At 34.9% G+C, this 16,685-nt stretch overlaps 1 protein-coding gene across 1 annotated transcript; it reads right to left on the bottom strand.

Annotated features, from left to right (window-relative positions):
• Positions 1-6,661: 6,661 nt before the first annotated feature.
• On the bottom strand, positions 6,662-8,833 carry LOC126882594 (uncharacterized). Its single transcript, XM_050647566.1, has one exon. It carries the CDS (start codon positions 8,831-8,833, stop codon positions 6,662-6,664), a length of 2,172 nt encoding a protein of 723 aa, XP_050503523.1.
• Positions 8,834-16,685: the final 7,852 nt, after the last annotated feature.

Raw genomic sequence — 16,685 nt, 5'->3', positions numbered from 1 at the left:
TGGTTCATAACTCTTACTTCCTAGCTGTCTTTTTTCTTCTTCGCCCTGTAATTTCTGCTTCACATTTTCATATGTTAAGTGGGCATCTGCTAGATTTTCAATAACTGTGATAACTGTTTCATAAGACTTCGGGAGTGCCATTAGTAGATTACATATTAAGTCTTTTTCTGCAATATCCACTCCGGATGATTTTAGTTGTCTTAAAATATCTTCAAATGGGGTTAAAAACTGTTGCAGAGATTCGCCTTCTTTTAATTTTATGGTAAGTAATTTCCTTTTTAGATATAATTGCCCATGCAGCCCTTTCTTTTCAAACTTTTGTTTTAAAACATTCGACATACCATACGCCGTCTTCTGTTCTCGCAATACTTCTAAATGTACATCAGAAACACACTGAACTATTATAGACTTTGCTTTGTTATCATTGCTTTTGTGTGATTTCTTCTGAGTTTCTGTCAGGGTGTTATCTTCTGCATCTATACATTTTTCAATATAATCAGTCACTCCAGCTTCTGCTAATATCATCTCCATTCGGAACTTCCAATTAAGATAATTATCGTTTGATAATAGTTCAATATTATATGATTTACTATTCATTGTCACGTTTCTGGATGGATAACCTCAAAACTTTTTTATTCCTTCTTTTATTTTTGACATCAGCGTCCTGGGCCCATAACCTTTTGATATCTGTAGTATTTTCCCTTGGGATTAGCTGGAGCAAATAATAGTTTCTTCCTATTTACTACATTTATTTAAATCAAACTCTACATTTACATCTTTCATATACAAAATATAATTCATCACTTCTATCTTCTTGACATGACAATTGACATTGACCTAAAGTAGCCTGTATGACACAGAATGTAACTAGGAGGTTTTTAGCGATTCACTCAACAAAGACAAGCCCGGGATGTTTCTCAAGAGCAATGACGATGGCAATGTCAGGATTAAACTACGAAAACATGTTCATATATCTGGACGACTTGATAGTATTTGGCAATAACTTACAACAACACAACCAGAACCTAGTAAAGGTACTAGAGAGACTTAGGAAAGTTAACTTGAAACTTAACCCAAGGAAATGCGAGTTTATAAAAAAGGAACCCTACTTAGGACACAAGATTTCGGAAAAAGGAATAGCCCCAGACCCAGAGAAATTAGTAGCAATGACACAATATCCTACACCCCAGAACGCGAAGGAAACAAAACGGTTCGTAGCATTTGCAAATTATTATAGGAAACATATAAACCATTTCGCGGAAATAGCCGCACCACTTAATAGATTATCTAGGAAAAACGTAAAATTCGAATGGACGACAGAATGTCAAGAAGCATTTCACAAACTAAAGACAGCATTAACAAACCCACCCGTAATGGAATTCCCGGATTTATCGGAAGAAAACAAATTTATTTTAAGGACTGATGCTTCAGGAATAGCATTAGGAGTCACACTTTCAAATAGTAATGACAAACCTGTAGCATATGCTAGTAGGACACTGAACAAGGCGGAACTAAATTACCCTACAATAGAAAAGGAATCACTGGCAATAGTATGGAGTATCTCTAAATGGAGACATTACTTACTACAAAAAGAATTTGTTATCCTAACAGACCACCGTCCGTTATCATACCTATTTGGAATGACTGACCCGTCTAGCAGATTAACGAAATTTAGACTAAAACTGGAAGAATATAACTTCACAATAAGATACGTGAAAGGAGCAGAGAACGTGACAGCAGATGCCTTATCACGGATTGAAATCACGTCAGAAGAACTGAAACAAATAAACAGAGATACGGGAAAACACATGTTGGTGACAACAATAGCACAGGCTAAAAGGCAGGATGAAGTACAGAATTCGGAGGACATAAGGACTGATCAACCGGACGTTGTCGAATTGCTGAAACCACCGAAAAATGGGATAGAAGTAAAACTGATAGACAAGGAGGAATACAAACATATACAATTGAAATATATATATATATATATATATATATATATATATATATATATATATATATATATATATATATATATATATATATATATATATATATATATATATATATATATATATATATATAGCAAGGAGTACGACTGTTTAATATTAACAATATGTCAAGTGAGTGAGAAGAAGTCTCACTGTAATTGAGGTTATCAGTCAAGGAAAAATAAAAAATGAAAAAACTATTTTGATCTTTTAATAGAAGACGTTTCGTGCAGTCTTCCTGCACTTCATCAGTTCTACTGATTGTGAAGTTACATATAAGATGTACACAACAATGTCATCACAATGGGTTGTGTTGTTAAAAACTTAATAGCTAAAAAATACATAAAATTTCTTAAGCTAAAAATACATAAACGCAAAAAATGTCACAAAGGTCCTTAGTGGTAAAAATCCTAAGGTTATTAACAGTTACATAAAATTTTGTTTTGAAACATGAGGCCAGGAGAAGAAATATTCTGTTAGAGTCAAAAGAATTATTTTAAATCCATTTCTTATTCTAACCAAAAAAAGCGCACAAAAAACCTAAGCAAAAAACTAACTGTTAGGTGTCTGTCATTAAATGGATTTAAAAAAAAGGGGGATGTGAAAATCTTAACCAAATTAATGTAAATTATTGTAAACCTAGATTTTCATCCAAAAACCTCCCTGTGACACACAAAAGATAAACAGAAATAAAGATATACGATCGCCGTGACAACGGCAGTAATGTATAGTGTCACAAAAAAGCTTTCAAACGAAAACCCGGTTTACAGGTTGACGATGCACCCTGAATTATATCAATTTCTCTTTAATCGAAAAAATGCCATAGATTTATTGGTTGTTAATAATAAAATTGAAATCCAGGAACCTAGAAATAGGTGTGGATTAGTTAAAAATTAATTACAAAAGACTGATTTACTTGCCTTATGATTGTTGGAAAAAAGTCACTAAAGCTGGAGTGTTAAGCCGTGTTATCAGACAGGAGCTGGGTGGAAATGAGATTTAAAACTTTTATGTTGCTACCAAGCATTGGTGGTTTGTAGGTTGGAAACTTTTTGGATGAAGGTAAAAACAAATGAAATTAGGCCATGTGTTGATCGGATTTGTGTGGAAAATAAATTTGAAATTTAACAACTGAATGAATTTAAGGATTGTTTAAAAGCAAGGAGTGATATATATGATGCTAAGATTGTCAATATCAGTACGTTTGTTCATAGAGTTTTGTTCCCTTAGAATGTGGGCCATTTCTTGGAAAGATCTTTTACAGAAATTAGGTTCTGTGACTAAGGTTTTGATGTTATCAAAATCAATCTGATGATTAAGTGTGATGGAATGTGTGCTGAGGGCACAAAAATGCTTGTTGCATCTGATATCGCTTCTGTGTGAAACTACCCTTCCTTTAAGAGTTCTTTTTGTTTGTCCAACATATTTCAAATGACAGTCTTTGCATGGAATGTTATAAACTACGTTAGATTTCTCCCAAATATCTACTTGTTACGTAGGGATGTCCACGAGTTACTTCACGCAAAGATCCCTGGTTCGAAATCAAATTAAAGAAAATAACTTTCGTTTACAGAAAATTACCCCTATTAAAAATACGCAAGTGTAGCTTAAAATAAAGTTTTTATTTGGATGTTATCCGAAGAATGTTACAAACTCGACTGACTTAAAAACATAATATCCAATATCTACACATTCCTTAAAACTGCAATACATTCTTATCGTTTCAATCTCAAGTGGGCAGGCTAGTAAGCCCATCATCCCTTCACCTTAAAACAACGAAAAACAAACCATATGGCTCGCCGTATGTATAAAGCAGAAATATCTTTTAAACACGGACACTGCCATATTTTATAATGACTCGACATTCTCCCACCTTGGGGAATTTGACAAAATTTCTCAAAAAATACAGAGTCACGAAAAATTACAATAAAATATCAAATAAAGTAAAAAGTAAAATATATCAAAAACAAACAGAGTCATGAAAAAATCAAGTCAAGAAAATGTCACTTGAATCTTACAGGAGTTTTAACTACCCGGCCACTTCGCGTACATCTTTCATTTAGATCGGGTGCTCTGCTTTTTGTCACTCCCGCACTTATTTCACTTGATTCTTCCTCAGCCTGGAGCTGACAACCGTTCTCTTGAGGCACTGTCTTTGGAGCCGCATCCCGTAGGGTAATGCCCTGGATATTCTCGCCAGCAGTAACTGCCTCCACGACTTCCACTGGGTAAAGCCTTTGCAACGGTCTCAGAAGTTGGCCTTGTGCTGTCGCAAGACGAACTAACCGCACCTGATTATCTCTACCGGGTAAAAGTTCAATAACTTTTCCTAAAGGCCACTGAAGACGCTTGATGTTTTCGTTGCCTACTAAAACGACATCCCCGATAGACACTTTAGACACTTTCGTCTTCTTCGTTCCCGCTTTGAGTTGAGCCAGATATTCAGCACGAAATCTTTTTCGCAAATGACTTCTCAACTCTTGCAAACGGCGTATTTTGCGTGTGAGAGAATTCTGCTCTAGCAAATCACAATCCGGCAACTCGTAACTGACTTGCTCACGTAAAAACATACCTGGCGTCAACGCGGCTAACTCAGTAGGATCATCCGAAATATACGTCAATGGCCGCGAGTTGACTATACTCTCACAATCACACAACAATGTCAATAAGTCTTCATAATTGAGAGACGCTCGACCCAAAACTTTTCGCAAAAGTCCTTTCACAATACCTATTAATCGCTCCCAAAATCCACCCCACCATGCCGCTGTAGGGGGGTTGAAACGCCACTTAATACGTTGTGTAGAACTATATTCCGCGATCATGTTCCAGTCCAATTGCTTAAGCGCGTTCTCAAGTCCCGTAAAATTCGTTCCATTGTCACTATAAACCGTTCTCGGGCGTCCACGCCTGGCAACAAAGCGACGGAAAGCTTGAATAAATGCATTTGTTGACAAGGAGGTAACGAGTTCCAGATGAACTGCGCGATAAACGGCACAAGTGAACAAACAAATCCATGCCTTCTCGCCCGATTTCAAGTAAAGAGGCCCAGCTAAGTCCACCCCGGAAATCTCAAACACTGCAGCATCTCGAACTCTATCGGCCGGCAATGAAGGCGTTTGTACTTCGAACGATTTCCCATCTTGTCTCTTGCACACACCACATTCTTTTAAAATGGACCGCACAATCCGTCTACCCCCTAAAGTCCAATATTTTTCGCGGAGCAAACTAAGCAGTCCCTGTGTACCAACGTGACGAGAGTTTTTGTGTAAGCTCAAAATCAACTTGCGCACTATAAAATGTTCACCCGGAAGTAAGATAGGCAGACGAAAATCTTCCGTGTCAATTCTCTCGGTAACGCGAGTTTTTAAACGTATAAGTCCAAATTCATCGACAAACGTGTTTAGCGAGGAAATTCGTTTCGTATCTGAACCGAACGCTTCTTTCTGCACTAACTTCAACACAAACATTTCGGCTTTGTCGATTTCCTCCGCGACCAATTCGCCTGTAAGTTTTCCATTTGAATTTCTCGTATTGTAACAAAATCGTAGCGTCCAAGCCATCATTCTTAACAGTTTTGTGTACTGAGAAAAGTAACGCAGGTGCCAATCGTCGGACGTCATATTCAATAGTGACGAAATGGCTTTTTTCTTTTTCTCAGTGCCGACTTCTTCTTCATCAACCTCTACTTTTTGTTGGGGCCAATAATTTTCATTTCTGTACAACCATTCCGGGCCCTCCCACCATTGAGATTCGAACAATTGCCGAACACCACAGCCTCTTGATGGAAGATCGGCAGGGTTGAGAGAACCAGGCACATATTTCCAACACTCAGCATTGGCTAAATTTCTAATCTCCTGAACTCTATTAAAAACAAAAACATACCAGTCATCCTTACGTTGAATCCAAGAAAGAACCGTAGTGGAATCACTCCAAAAATAAGACTCAACATGCTGAGAAAATTGTCTTTTGACTGACTGATAAAGTCTAGCACCAATAGTGGCTGCCAACAGTTCCAATCTAGGTATAGAAATCTTCTTCAAAGGAGCCACACGACTCTTAGCTGCTATAAGAAAAATCGAAACACCATCATTCCGAAGAACTCTCAAAAACACTACGGCTGCATAAGCTTTCTTACTTGCATCTGAAAAGGTGTGCAAACTCCAATGGTCAGCTTCAATGGGCCCAGCCTGGATCCAACGTGGAATCTCAATACTCGACAGTTCAGGAAGATGAGTAACCCATTGACAAAATTCCTCAGCCATGTCATTCTCGACTGGTGCATCCCATCCCAGGCGCTTTTCCCAAAGTTTCTGCAGCAACAGTTTAGGGAACAGAGATACTGGACAGGTAAAACCAATAGGGTCAAATATACTCTGAGCTACAGAAAGCATCAGTCTCTTAGTTATGGGTTCTTTTCTGACCACTCCCTGAAAAATTTCACCATTGATTTTTAGTGTGTCTCTTGAGGAGTCCCAGAGAAGACCAAGAACAGGGACAACTGTTTTTGTACTACCAGAAGACTCCCACCCTCTCAAATCCATCTTAGCTTCCTCCATGATGGCAGTTGCTTCTGACACGAACTTTCTCAACTCATTCTCTTCGGGATTATTTACTATTTCGATCACACCCTCGTTCAACCACTCATTGAATATTAAATTATACGATTCAAACTAATTGGACTTTTTCAACTTATTTAAAGTAGTATCTAACCTTCTTCTAGCGACAACTAAATTATCTGAAATTAAAGGATGCTTGTTCAACCAAGGTAACATAACCTCATACCTACCTTCGTTGTCACATCGGATAGTCTCATAGAAAAAATTCTTAGCCTCCTTGGCCGCCACCTCTCGTGTCAATTTTTCTACAGGATCGGTTATCCCAATAATATCAAGCTCCCAGAGTTTCGCCACAGAAGAACTATCAACAAACAACGAAATCAACATCATAGATGTGCTGAAATTAGAAGCAACTGCCGGCACCTTGCCCATAAGAGTCCAACCTAACAAAGTTTCAACTGCTACAAGACCACACTGTAACTGATATTTCCTCCCTGTATACAATTTGCCTACAACATCAGCTCCTAACAAAATCTCAATTGGTGCTATATGTCCGACATCGCTGAGCGAAATATTCATGTCACTAAGTTCCTCAACCCACGGGCCGTGATAAACAGGAGAGACATCTGCACAAATTTTTGGTTGATCTAAGGCATCAAATGAACAAGAGTAAGCTCCTTCACTCGCAGTTACCTTGTATAATTTATGTCGTTGTTCAGAAGTACTTTTACCGCCAAATAACGTATGTACGATATTTTCCGTTCCTTTAGCAGAAAAACCCATTTCTTGTGCGGTACGCTGTAAAATATATGTTCTCTGCGATCCAGTGTCAATAAGTGCCCTTACTTGTTTAGTACCATGTGCACTTCTTATGTTTACTCGCAGAGTTTGTAAAAAAACCTGTGTATTATTTAAATTCGCAAGCGTCTGATCCTCAGTCCTATTTTCTTCCGAGCGGCTAATACTTGAGGTCGATGTATCAATTTTGTTAACAGGTAAATCAGGACACATCAAAACAACATGGGATTTACAACACAAAATACAATTCAAACGTGCTCTACAGTTCTTCGAAGAATGTCGCACCTTCAAACATCGAAAACAGGCTTTCTTCTCTGACAATGTTCGTCGTTTCTGTTCCATAGACAATTTTTGTGCTTTAAAACAATTGATACTGTCATGCTGTCCTTCGCAAAAAATACACCTGTCAACCTCATAATTTACCAACCCAGCCGCGGTCGCTGATGGCTGATCAGTTCCTTGCTTTGGTAATTTTATATTCTTCTTTTCAACCAGGTTATTGGATTTATATTTATTTTCAGTCGATAAACCAAAACCTTCCGTTGCTAAATTAATTTTTTGTTCATTTTGAACTTCATTTTGTAGAAAACTCATTAGCCCACTTAATCTTGTCTCCAAAGTTGAAACTTCTGCATATTCTTCGACATTGTGCATGGATACGGAACCAGAAGGCCTTAAAAACTGTGAAGATCTATGCCATAGTCTGATCATATCCTCCGGTAAACATGACTCAATAAGGGGATACAATATTGCCGCATATTTGTCAGCAGTTATGCCTAAGGTCTCAAGTGAACGAAGTTGACTCTCTATCATATCATATAGTGCAGAAACATTACAAGAACTACTAGAAACTCGACTCAAAATTAACTTTAAGAGTTCCCTAATATATACTTCAATCTGGAGATCCTCTCTGCCAAACCTAGACTTTAAACTCTTTATAATTTTTGAGTAATTATCGGCTACTGCAGGAAAACTCTCCACTAAACGTCTGGCCTTACTACCGTCTACAGTGGCTTGTCTCAAATAAGCTATTTTGTCGTTTAAATCAATCGATGGATCATCATGCACTACTCTGAACTGCGACCAAAATGGAAGCCAATCTATCAAGTCCCCAGAATATTTCTTGAATTCGATTGGAGGTAATTTAAAACTGCGCTTACCTTTTAGTGATGACTCTGAACTTACTAAACTGGGTCTGTCTTCAAATTTGTACTTCAGTTCATAGTAGCGTGTGCTGTATCTATCCTTTGCCTCCATCTCACTGATTAATTCTGCTTCGGAAGCCTTTTCGACCATAGCTTCAAATACCGCACTTTCCACGACACAAAGCTCATTGTACTTAACTTGTAAAAGTTCCCACTGTACACTAGTTTGTTGCCAGGGTCGAGTGTCCACCGTTTCAGATAACAAATTGTCCAAAACATTAGCAGCTGTCGTAAAAACAGTACGAAGCACTGCTCGGCGTTTTGTTTTTAATTCTAATGCCATATTTCTCGCTTACAAGGGTAACAACTTCGGCCGAGCCTCACGACAAACGAATTTATTCGCCGGAAAAAAGTTTACACTAAATAAGCGGAAACAACTAACTTTTAAGCACACCCGTATATATTTAAGTCCTTATCGCGGTCGCCAAAATGTTACGTAGGGACGTCCACGAGTTACTTCACGCAAAGATCCCTGGTTCGAAATCAAATTAAAGAAAATAACTTTCGTTTACAGAAAATTACCCCTATTAAAAATACGCAAGTGTAGCTTAAAATAAAGTTTTTATTTGGATGTTATCCGAAGAATGTTACAAACTCGACTGACTTAAAAACATAATATCCAATATCTACACATTCCTTAAAACTGCAATACATTCTTATCGTTTCAATCTCAAGTGGGCAGGCTAGTAAGCCCATCATCCCTTCACCTTAAAACAACGAAAAACAAACCATATGGCTCGCCGTATGTATAAAGCAGAAATATCTTTTAAACACGGACACTGCCATATTTTATAATGACTCGACACTACTGGTGTTTTAGTACAAGAAAAAAGATTTCTGACTGTTTTACAATTCTTGATGCCTATTTTGGCGGATAACGGTTTGAACAATTTCATAAGTTTATCAGTTAAATGTGGGAAATAAGGTAAGGAACAGTATCTCTGAGGGGTCCCAGATGTGGAAACCTCTTCTCTTTGAATTCCATTATTTATTTGTGAGGAATCGTGAATTCCTCCCAAATTGGAATGGTTCTGGTCAAGTAGTACTCGAGAAGTTGAAAATAAATATCTATTAATAAGAGAAGTTGGATAAGAATTCTCACTTAAAATGGTCTTAAGTAATTGACTGGATTCACTTCTGTAAAGGGGATGCGACAACCTATGTGTCCTTATAGCTAATCCCTGTACGAGGTTATGTTTGAATCTTTTAGGATGAAAGGAAAAATAATTTAGGAAGCGATTGCTAGCAACGCTCTTTCTGAACCATTTGGTTCTTAGGATGTTGTCAACACCTCGTACAACTAACATGTCAAGGAAAGGGATGGTGTTATTTTCCTCCATCTCACATGTAAATTGTAAGTGGGGATTGTATTCATTAAAAGTGGAAAGAATGTTCATAATTTGATCAGTGGGTACAGCCAGGATCAAGTCGTCCACATATCTCTTAACAAAAGGAATGTTACAATTTAAATGCCTGAGTCTGTCTGCGATCAAGTCATCCAAGACAAAACCAACCAATAGAGGAGAAATAGAAGATCCCATTGGGGTACCAAAAATTTGTAGGTAGAACTTGTCATTGTAGACAAAGTAATTTGTATCAAAAACCAATTTAAGAAGCTCCACAAAAGTTTCCCATCCAAAAGGACAATGGATTTGGATCTGATGCCAATGATTATGCAAGGAAGAAAGAACTACAGGTAATGGTGAAAAGGGACACGACGTCAAAACTTACTACTTGAAACCCTATAGGTAGTTGGAAGTTATTGATAAATTCACTGAATTTAAATGAGTCTGAGATGTTGAATTCATTATTATGATCATATGCTGTTGAAAGTATGTTGGACAGAAATTTTGCAATATTACAATTGGGAGAATTAATTGATGACACTATGGGGCGCATGCATAGTTGGGGTTTGTGGATTTTTGGCAAACAGTAAAATCTAGGAGCGATACCATTATAATTGTTGAGGGCTTTGGCTACAACTTCTGTAATAATATTAGATCTTTTCAAATCAGAAATATGTTTGTTGATTTTAGAGGTAAAAGTGGTGGTAGGGTTTCTTGGTAATGATCGATAATATTGATCATCATTTAGAAGTGATTGGCTTAACTCCATATACTGATCTCTGTACATAAGTACTGTGGTATTACCCTTGTCACTTAAAAGAACTAATAATTCAGGATGATCTTTTAAAAAAGTTTTAGCTTCAAAGTAAGCCCGATCTATTTCTGACTGTGATTTTTTTGGTGCATTAGTATGGTTTTGTATGATATTATTAGCTGATGATCTTAATTGAGTGAGATCTGTGGGATTAGAGTCTGACAAAATATTTTCGACATCTGATAACAGGTTGCAAATTGAGTAATCCTTAAGGGTTGGAGATAATCCAAATTTTGGACCAAGAGCTAACAATTTCGAAACATTGGGCGGAAGATCAATATCAGTAAGGTTTTTTAACCATTTCTGTTGAAATTTAATTTTAGAAAAATGAGTGATACTTAGATTAGAAAGCTTATTTTGAAGTTCCTTAAGTGACTTGTTAAAAGTAAAATTAAATTGATTGTGAAGTCTATGATCAAAGTTATTGATAATATAAGAGGGAAGTGAGTTCCTGAGAAGTGAAGTAAGAGAATAAATCTGTTGGGTGATGGTTTTAATGTCATGATGAACTGAGTGAATTGAAATATTAAGAAGTCGAACCCTCACCTGAGTTTCAAAATTGTCTACTCTGCGTTTAACAGAACCCCTGGTTGCTCTGAAGGTGGTGTTAACTACTCTATCTATTTGGATTTGAATAAAGGTAGGTGTCTGTTTCCTCCTCCGGCATTCTAACAAGAAAACTCTTCTAGCCTCAAGTTTCGCTAATTTATGACATAATTTGGACCACTGTTTCAAAGATCTGACATTGTTATCTCCATATTCCAATCTGATGTTGTGGAAAAAACCTCCTAAAAAAGACATAGCAAGGAGTACGACTGTTTAATATTAACAATATATCAAGTGAGTGAGAAGAAGTCTCACTGTAATTGAGGTTATCAGTCAAGGAGAAATAAAAAATGAAAAAACTATTTCAATCTTTTAATAGAAGACGTTTCGTGCAGTCTTCCTGCACTTCATCAGTTCTACTGATTGTGAAGTTACATATAAGATGTACACAACAATGTCATCACAATGGGTTGTGTTGTTAAAAACTTAATAGCTAAAAAATACATAAAATTTCTTAAGCTAAAAATACATAAACGCAAAAAATGTCACAAAGGTCCTTAGTGGTAAAAATCCTAAGGTTATTAACAGTTACATAAAATTTTGTTTCGAAACATGAGGTCAGGAGAAGAAATATTCTGTTAGAGTCAAAAGAATTATTTTAAATCCATTTCTTATTCTAACCAAAAAAAGCGCACAAAAAACCTAAGCAAAAAACCAACTGTTAGGTGTCTGTCATTAAATGGATTTAAAAAAAGGGGGATGTGAAAATCTTAACCAAATTAATGTAAATTATTGTAAACCTAGATTTTCATCCAAAAACCTCCCTGTGACACACAAACGATAAACAGAAATAAAGATATACGATCGCCGTGACAACGGCAGCAATGTATAGTGTCACAAAAAAGCTTTCAAACGAAAACCCGGTTTACAGGTTGACGATGCACCCTGAATTATATCAATTTCTCTTTAATCGAAAAAATGCCATAGATTTATTGGTTGTTAATAATAAAATTGAAATCCAGGAACCTAGAAATAGGTGTGGATTAGTTAAAAATTAATTACAAAAGACTGATTTACTTGCCTCATGATTGTTGGAAAAAAGTCACTAAAGCTGGAGTGTTAAGCCATGTTATCAGACAGGAGCTGGATAGATTTAAAACTTTTATGTTGCTACCAAGCATTGGTGGTTTGTAGGTTGGAAACTTTTTGGATGAAGGTAAAAACAAATGAAATTAGGCCATGTGTTGATCGGATTTGTGACGAAAATAAATTTGAAATTTAACAACTGAATGAATTTAAGGATTGTTTAAAAGCAAGGAGTGATATATGATGCTAAGATTGTCAATATCAGTACGTTTGTTCATAGAGTTTTGTTCCCTTAGAATGTGGGATATTTCTTGGAAAGATCTTTTACAGAAATTAGGTTCTGTGACTAAGGTTTTGATGTTATCAAAATCAATCTGATGATTAAGTGTGATGGAATGTGTGCTGAGGGCACAAGAATGCTTGTTGCATCTGATATTGCTTCTGTGTGAAACTACCCTTCCTTTAAGGGTTCTTTTTGTTTGTCCAACATATTTCAAATGACAGTCTTTGCATGGAATGTTATAAACTACGTTAGATTTCTCCCAAATATCTACTGGTGTTTTAGTACAAGAAAAAAGATTTCTGACTGTTTTACAATTCTTGATGCCTATTTTGGCGGATAACGGTTTGAACAATTTCATAAGTTTAACAGTTAAATGTGGGAAATAAGGTAAGGAACAGTATCTCTGAGGGGTCCCAGATGTGGAAACTTCTCTTTGAATTCCATTATTTATTTGTGAGGAATCGTGAATTCCTCCCAAATTGGAATGGTTCTGGTCAAGTAGTACTCGAGAAGTTGAAAATAAATATCTATTAATAAGAGAAGTTGGATAAGAATTCTCACTTAAAATGGTCTTAAGTAATTGACTGGATTCACTTCTGTAAAGAGGATGCGACAACCTATGTGTCCTTATAGCTAATCCCTGTACGAGTTTGTGTTTGAATCTTTTAGGATGAAAGGAAAAATAATTTAGGAAGCGATTGCTAGCAACGCTCTTTCTGAACCATTTGGTTCTTAGGATGTTGTCAACACCTCGTACAACTAACATGTCAAGGAAAGGGATGGTGTTATTTTCCTCCATCTCACATGTAAATTGTAAGTGGGGATTGTATTCATTAAAAGTGGAAAGAATGTTCATAATTTGATCAGTGGGTACAGCCAGGATCAAGTCGTCCACATATCTCTTAACAAAAGGAATGTTACAATTTAAATGCCTGAGTCTGTCTGCGATCAAGTCATCCAAGACAAAACCAACCAATAGAGGAGAAATAGAAATTTTCCCAGCCCGAAATGGTGGATGTGTGAATTGTTCGTAAGGGGGTTTTTCCACATTCTCTATTTCATTTGTTTTATATATATATATATATATATATATATATATACATATATATATATCCTTTAAATAACAGCTGACTTTTTAGATAATAAATATTTTATATATAATATAAATAGTAAAAATTTTACCCAATAAACTTCAACCCCATTTTCATATATATATATATATATATATATATATATATATATATAGTTGCTTTTAAAGTTGCATATTAGCATTCTACTCATTTAATGATGTTACCTAAAGTTAAAATGAAGTATGCTTAAATACTACTAAGTTTTTGGAAGTGAATCTGGTTTTTTCTTGGTTCATTCTTGACTTCAAAAAAAGCAAGCCGGCTTTTTTCCACTTGTTTTTTATATATGACTGTTACCACATGGTCTTGTCTTTGGCTGTACTAAAGTTTTTTAAATATTAACTATACACTTAAATGTTATATACTTTTACATTACGTTGGTTCATGGATAAGGTTTTTTTACTATGTACATCTTATCGTTTGCTACATGTCTTTTTAAGATGAACTGATGATGTCTACTGAGCAGTAGACGAAACGTCTTCAATAAATAGATGAAGTAGCTGAATTCTTTGTCTCTTTTTTCACCCACTTGACCGATAAAACCCTACACTTACGAGTGCTCCTTTGTTATATTGGAATTGACGGTCGTACTCCTTTATGATATATATATATATATATATATATATATATATATATATATATATATATATATATATATATATATATATATATATATATATATATATGATAAAAATATAGGTATATAAAACAAGTGAAATAGAGAATGTGGAAAAAACCCCCTTACGAACAATTCACACATCCACCATTTCGGGCTGGGAAAATTTTTTTTTAATAGAATCAAAGATCCAAATACCAGCTCTTAGAAATGTGTTTCGCCCTCTTCAACCTCTCTGGGCTCATCAGTAAAGATGAGAAGTTGAATATCTTTAGACACATTCCAATCAAAAAACAACATTCGAGTCCTAGACATAGCAGGAGCGTAAATCTACGCCCAACCTGAAAATGACAGTCTCAAGTTTATATATAGTAAGTATATAGATATATATATATATATATATATATATATATATATATATAGAAAACAATATAGTATTTAATAAGGATGATGATAGTATTTATCTATCTATATATATATATATATATATATATATATATATATATATATATATATATATATATATATATATATATATATATATATATATATATATATATATATATAGAAAACAATATAGTATTTAATAAGGATGATGATAGTATTTATCTAATCCGAGATTCTCGATCAACGTCAGCGTTACACGCGTCGTTGAGAGGCTCGGAAAGTAAAGAATCTCGATCGGCGTTAGCACTTCGCGCAACGCTGGGAGACTTAGTAAATATGTGCACACAAAGGAAGATTAAGGAAATAGTGATAATAAAAAGTAATAAGAATCGGCCAATTGTGTTTATTTTTAAAGCCATGTGGCCTTCCATGCCATATGAATGAACTTTATTCAAAAAAAAATTACAGCTTTGTATACATATATAAATAAAATATTTGAGTAAAGTAGTACATATACCGATAAGTGTCTACACACTTGTTTCGGTTACATAATAATATAAATAGGTATAATTTATAATCTATAAAACTATGTATAAAAATTTGAAATTAAAATAATATAGATTATTTAATTCGAGGGAAATATAAATTCAACAATATGTACAATATAAAATTTATAAAAATCAATTTAAGTTAAAAATATTAATGTCTAATAATATAATAAAAGGTAACAAAAACATTTAAATCTAACAATTCAACCTACCAATGGATCATTATAATATATCAAAGTAGTTGTGTATAATTGATCTGTCTGTATTCAAAAGAAATATTTTCAATTGGTGTTAAAAACTACTTATATAAATTAACAATGTACCTAATATAGTCCGGAATAGTATTATATAGTTTGGGAGCCATGTAAGTATACGATTTTTGTGTACTAGTTTTATTCATAAGAGGAACAATAAAATGGTCTCTTTGACGAGTATTATATAGGTGTGTTGGTAGTGCATCTAAACTTTTATTTGAATAATACCTGATGCCAGAACACAGATAGTATAACTGCCTTACATCCAAAATTTTCATTTCAGTATATAGACTATCAGATGCATACACTGTACTTCTGGACAAGATTAATTTAAGAAATTTTCTTTGCATAATTTCTAGGGAGGTGATATGTGTTTTAAAAGTTGAACCCCATACTAAAATTCCATATCGCAGATGAGTTTCAACCAATGCAAAATATAAAGTTTTCAAGTGATTGGTAGGTACCAGTTGTTTTAGTTTTCTAAATTTGTACAGTATTACTCTTAATTTATTTATTAAATACTTTATATGTAGATCCCATTTCATGTGGGGGTCTATAATAATCCCTAAATATTTCATTTTCTTTTCAGGTGCAATGGACATTGATTGTGTAATACGTAAGTGGTTAAATTGAGGAGCACCCGAAGAATAGCAACTAAATGGTAGATAATTGGTTTTACTTAGGTTGACTGTTAATAATTTATAGTCCAACCATTTTTTAATTTTTAGAAAGTCAATTTCAGCTGTATGTTTTAATACCAATTCTTAACGAAATACGAAAGGATCCAAGAATTTTTAAAGGAAAAGGTATAAAAGTTTGTATAATACAAGACAAACAAAATATAGCAGATTGGAAATTGAGAAGAGTTATAATTAACGACTTCCACATGTTACTCGCATGTTCCACATCGCAAAAAGATGCGATGACTGCCAAAGGCACAAGCACTCGAAAATAAACAGACAACCCATGAATATCACATATCACATCGACAGCCACCAGCGCATTTGACGCGATATTCACAGACCTTGTAGGCCCACTCGAGGAAGATGACAATGGAAACAAATATATATTGACATTACAATGCGAATCAAGCAAATACATAGAAGGATATGTAATAAAGAATAA

This window comes from Diabrotica virgifera, chromosome 3, assembly GCF_917563875.1.
Source record: "Diabrotica virgifera virgifera chromosome 3, PGI_DIABVI_V3a".
Lineage (NCBI taxonomy): Eukaryota > Metazoa > Arthropoda > Insecta > Coleoptera > Chrysomelidae > Diabrotica > Diabrotica virgifera.
This window is presented reverse-complemented; position numbering and strand designations above follow the sequence as displayed.

Excerpts from the sequence above, each read along its gene's own strand:
- LOC126882594 (XM_050647566.1), bottom strand. The coding sequence starts at position 8,833 with ATGGCATTAGAATTAAAAACAAAACGCCGAGCAGTGCTTCGTACTGTT.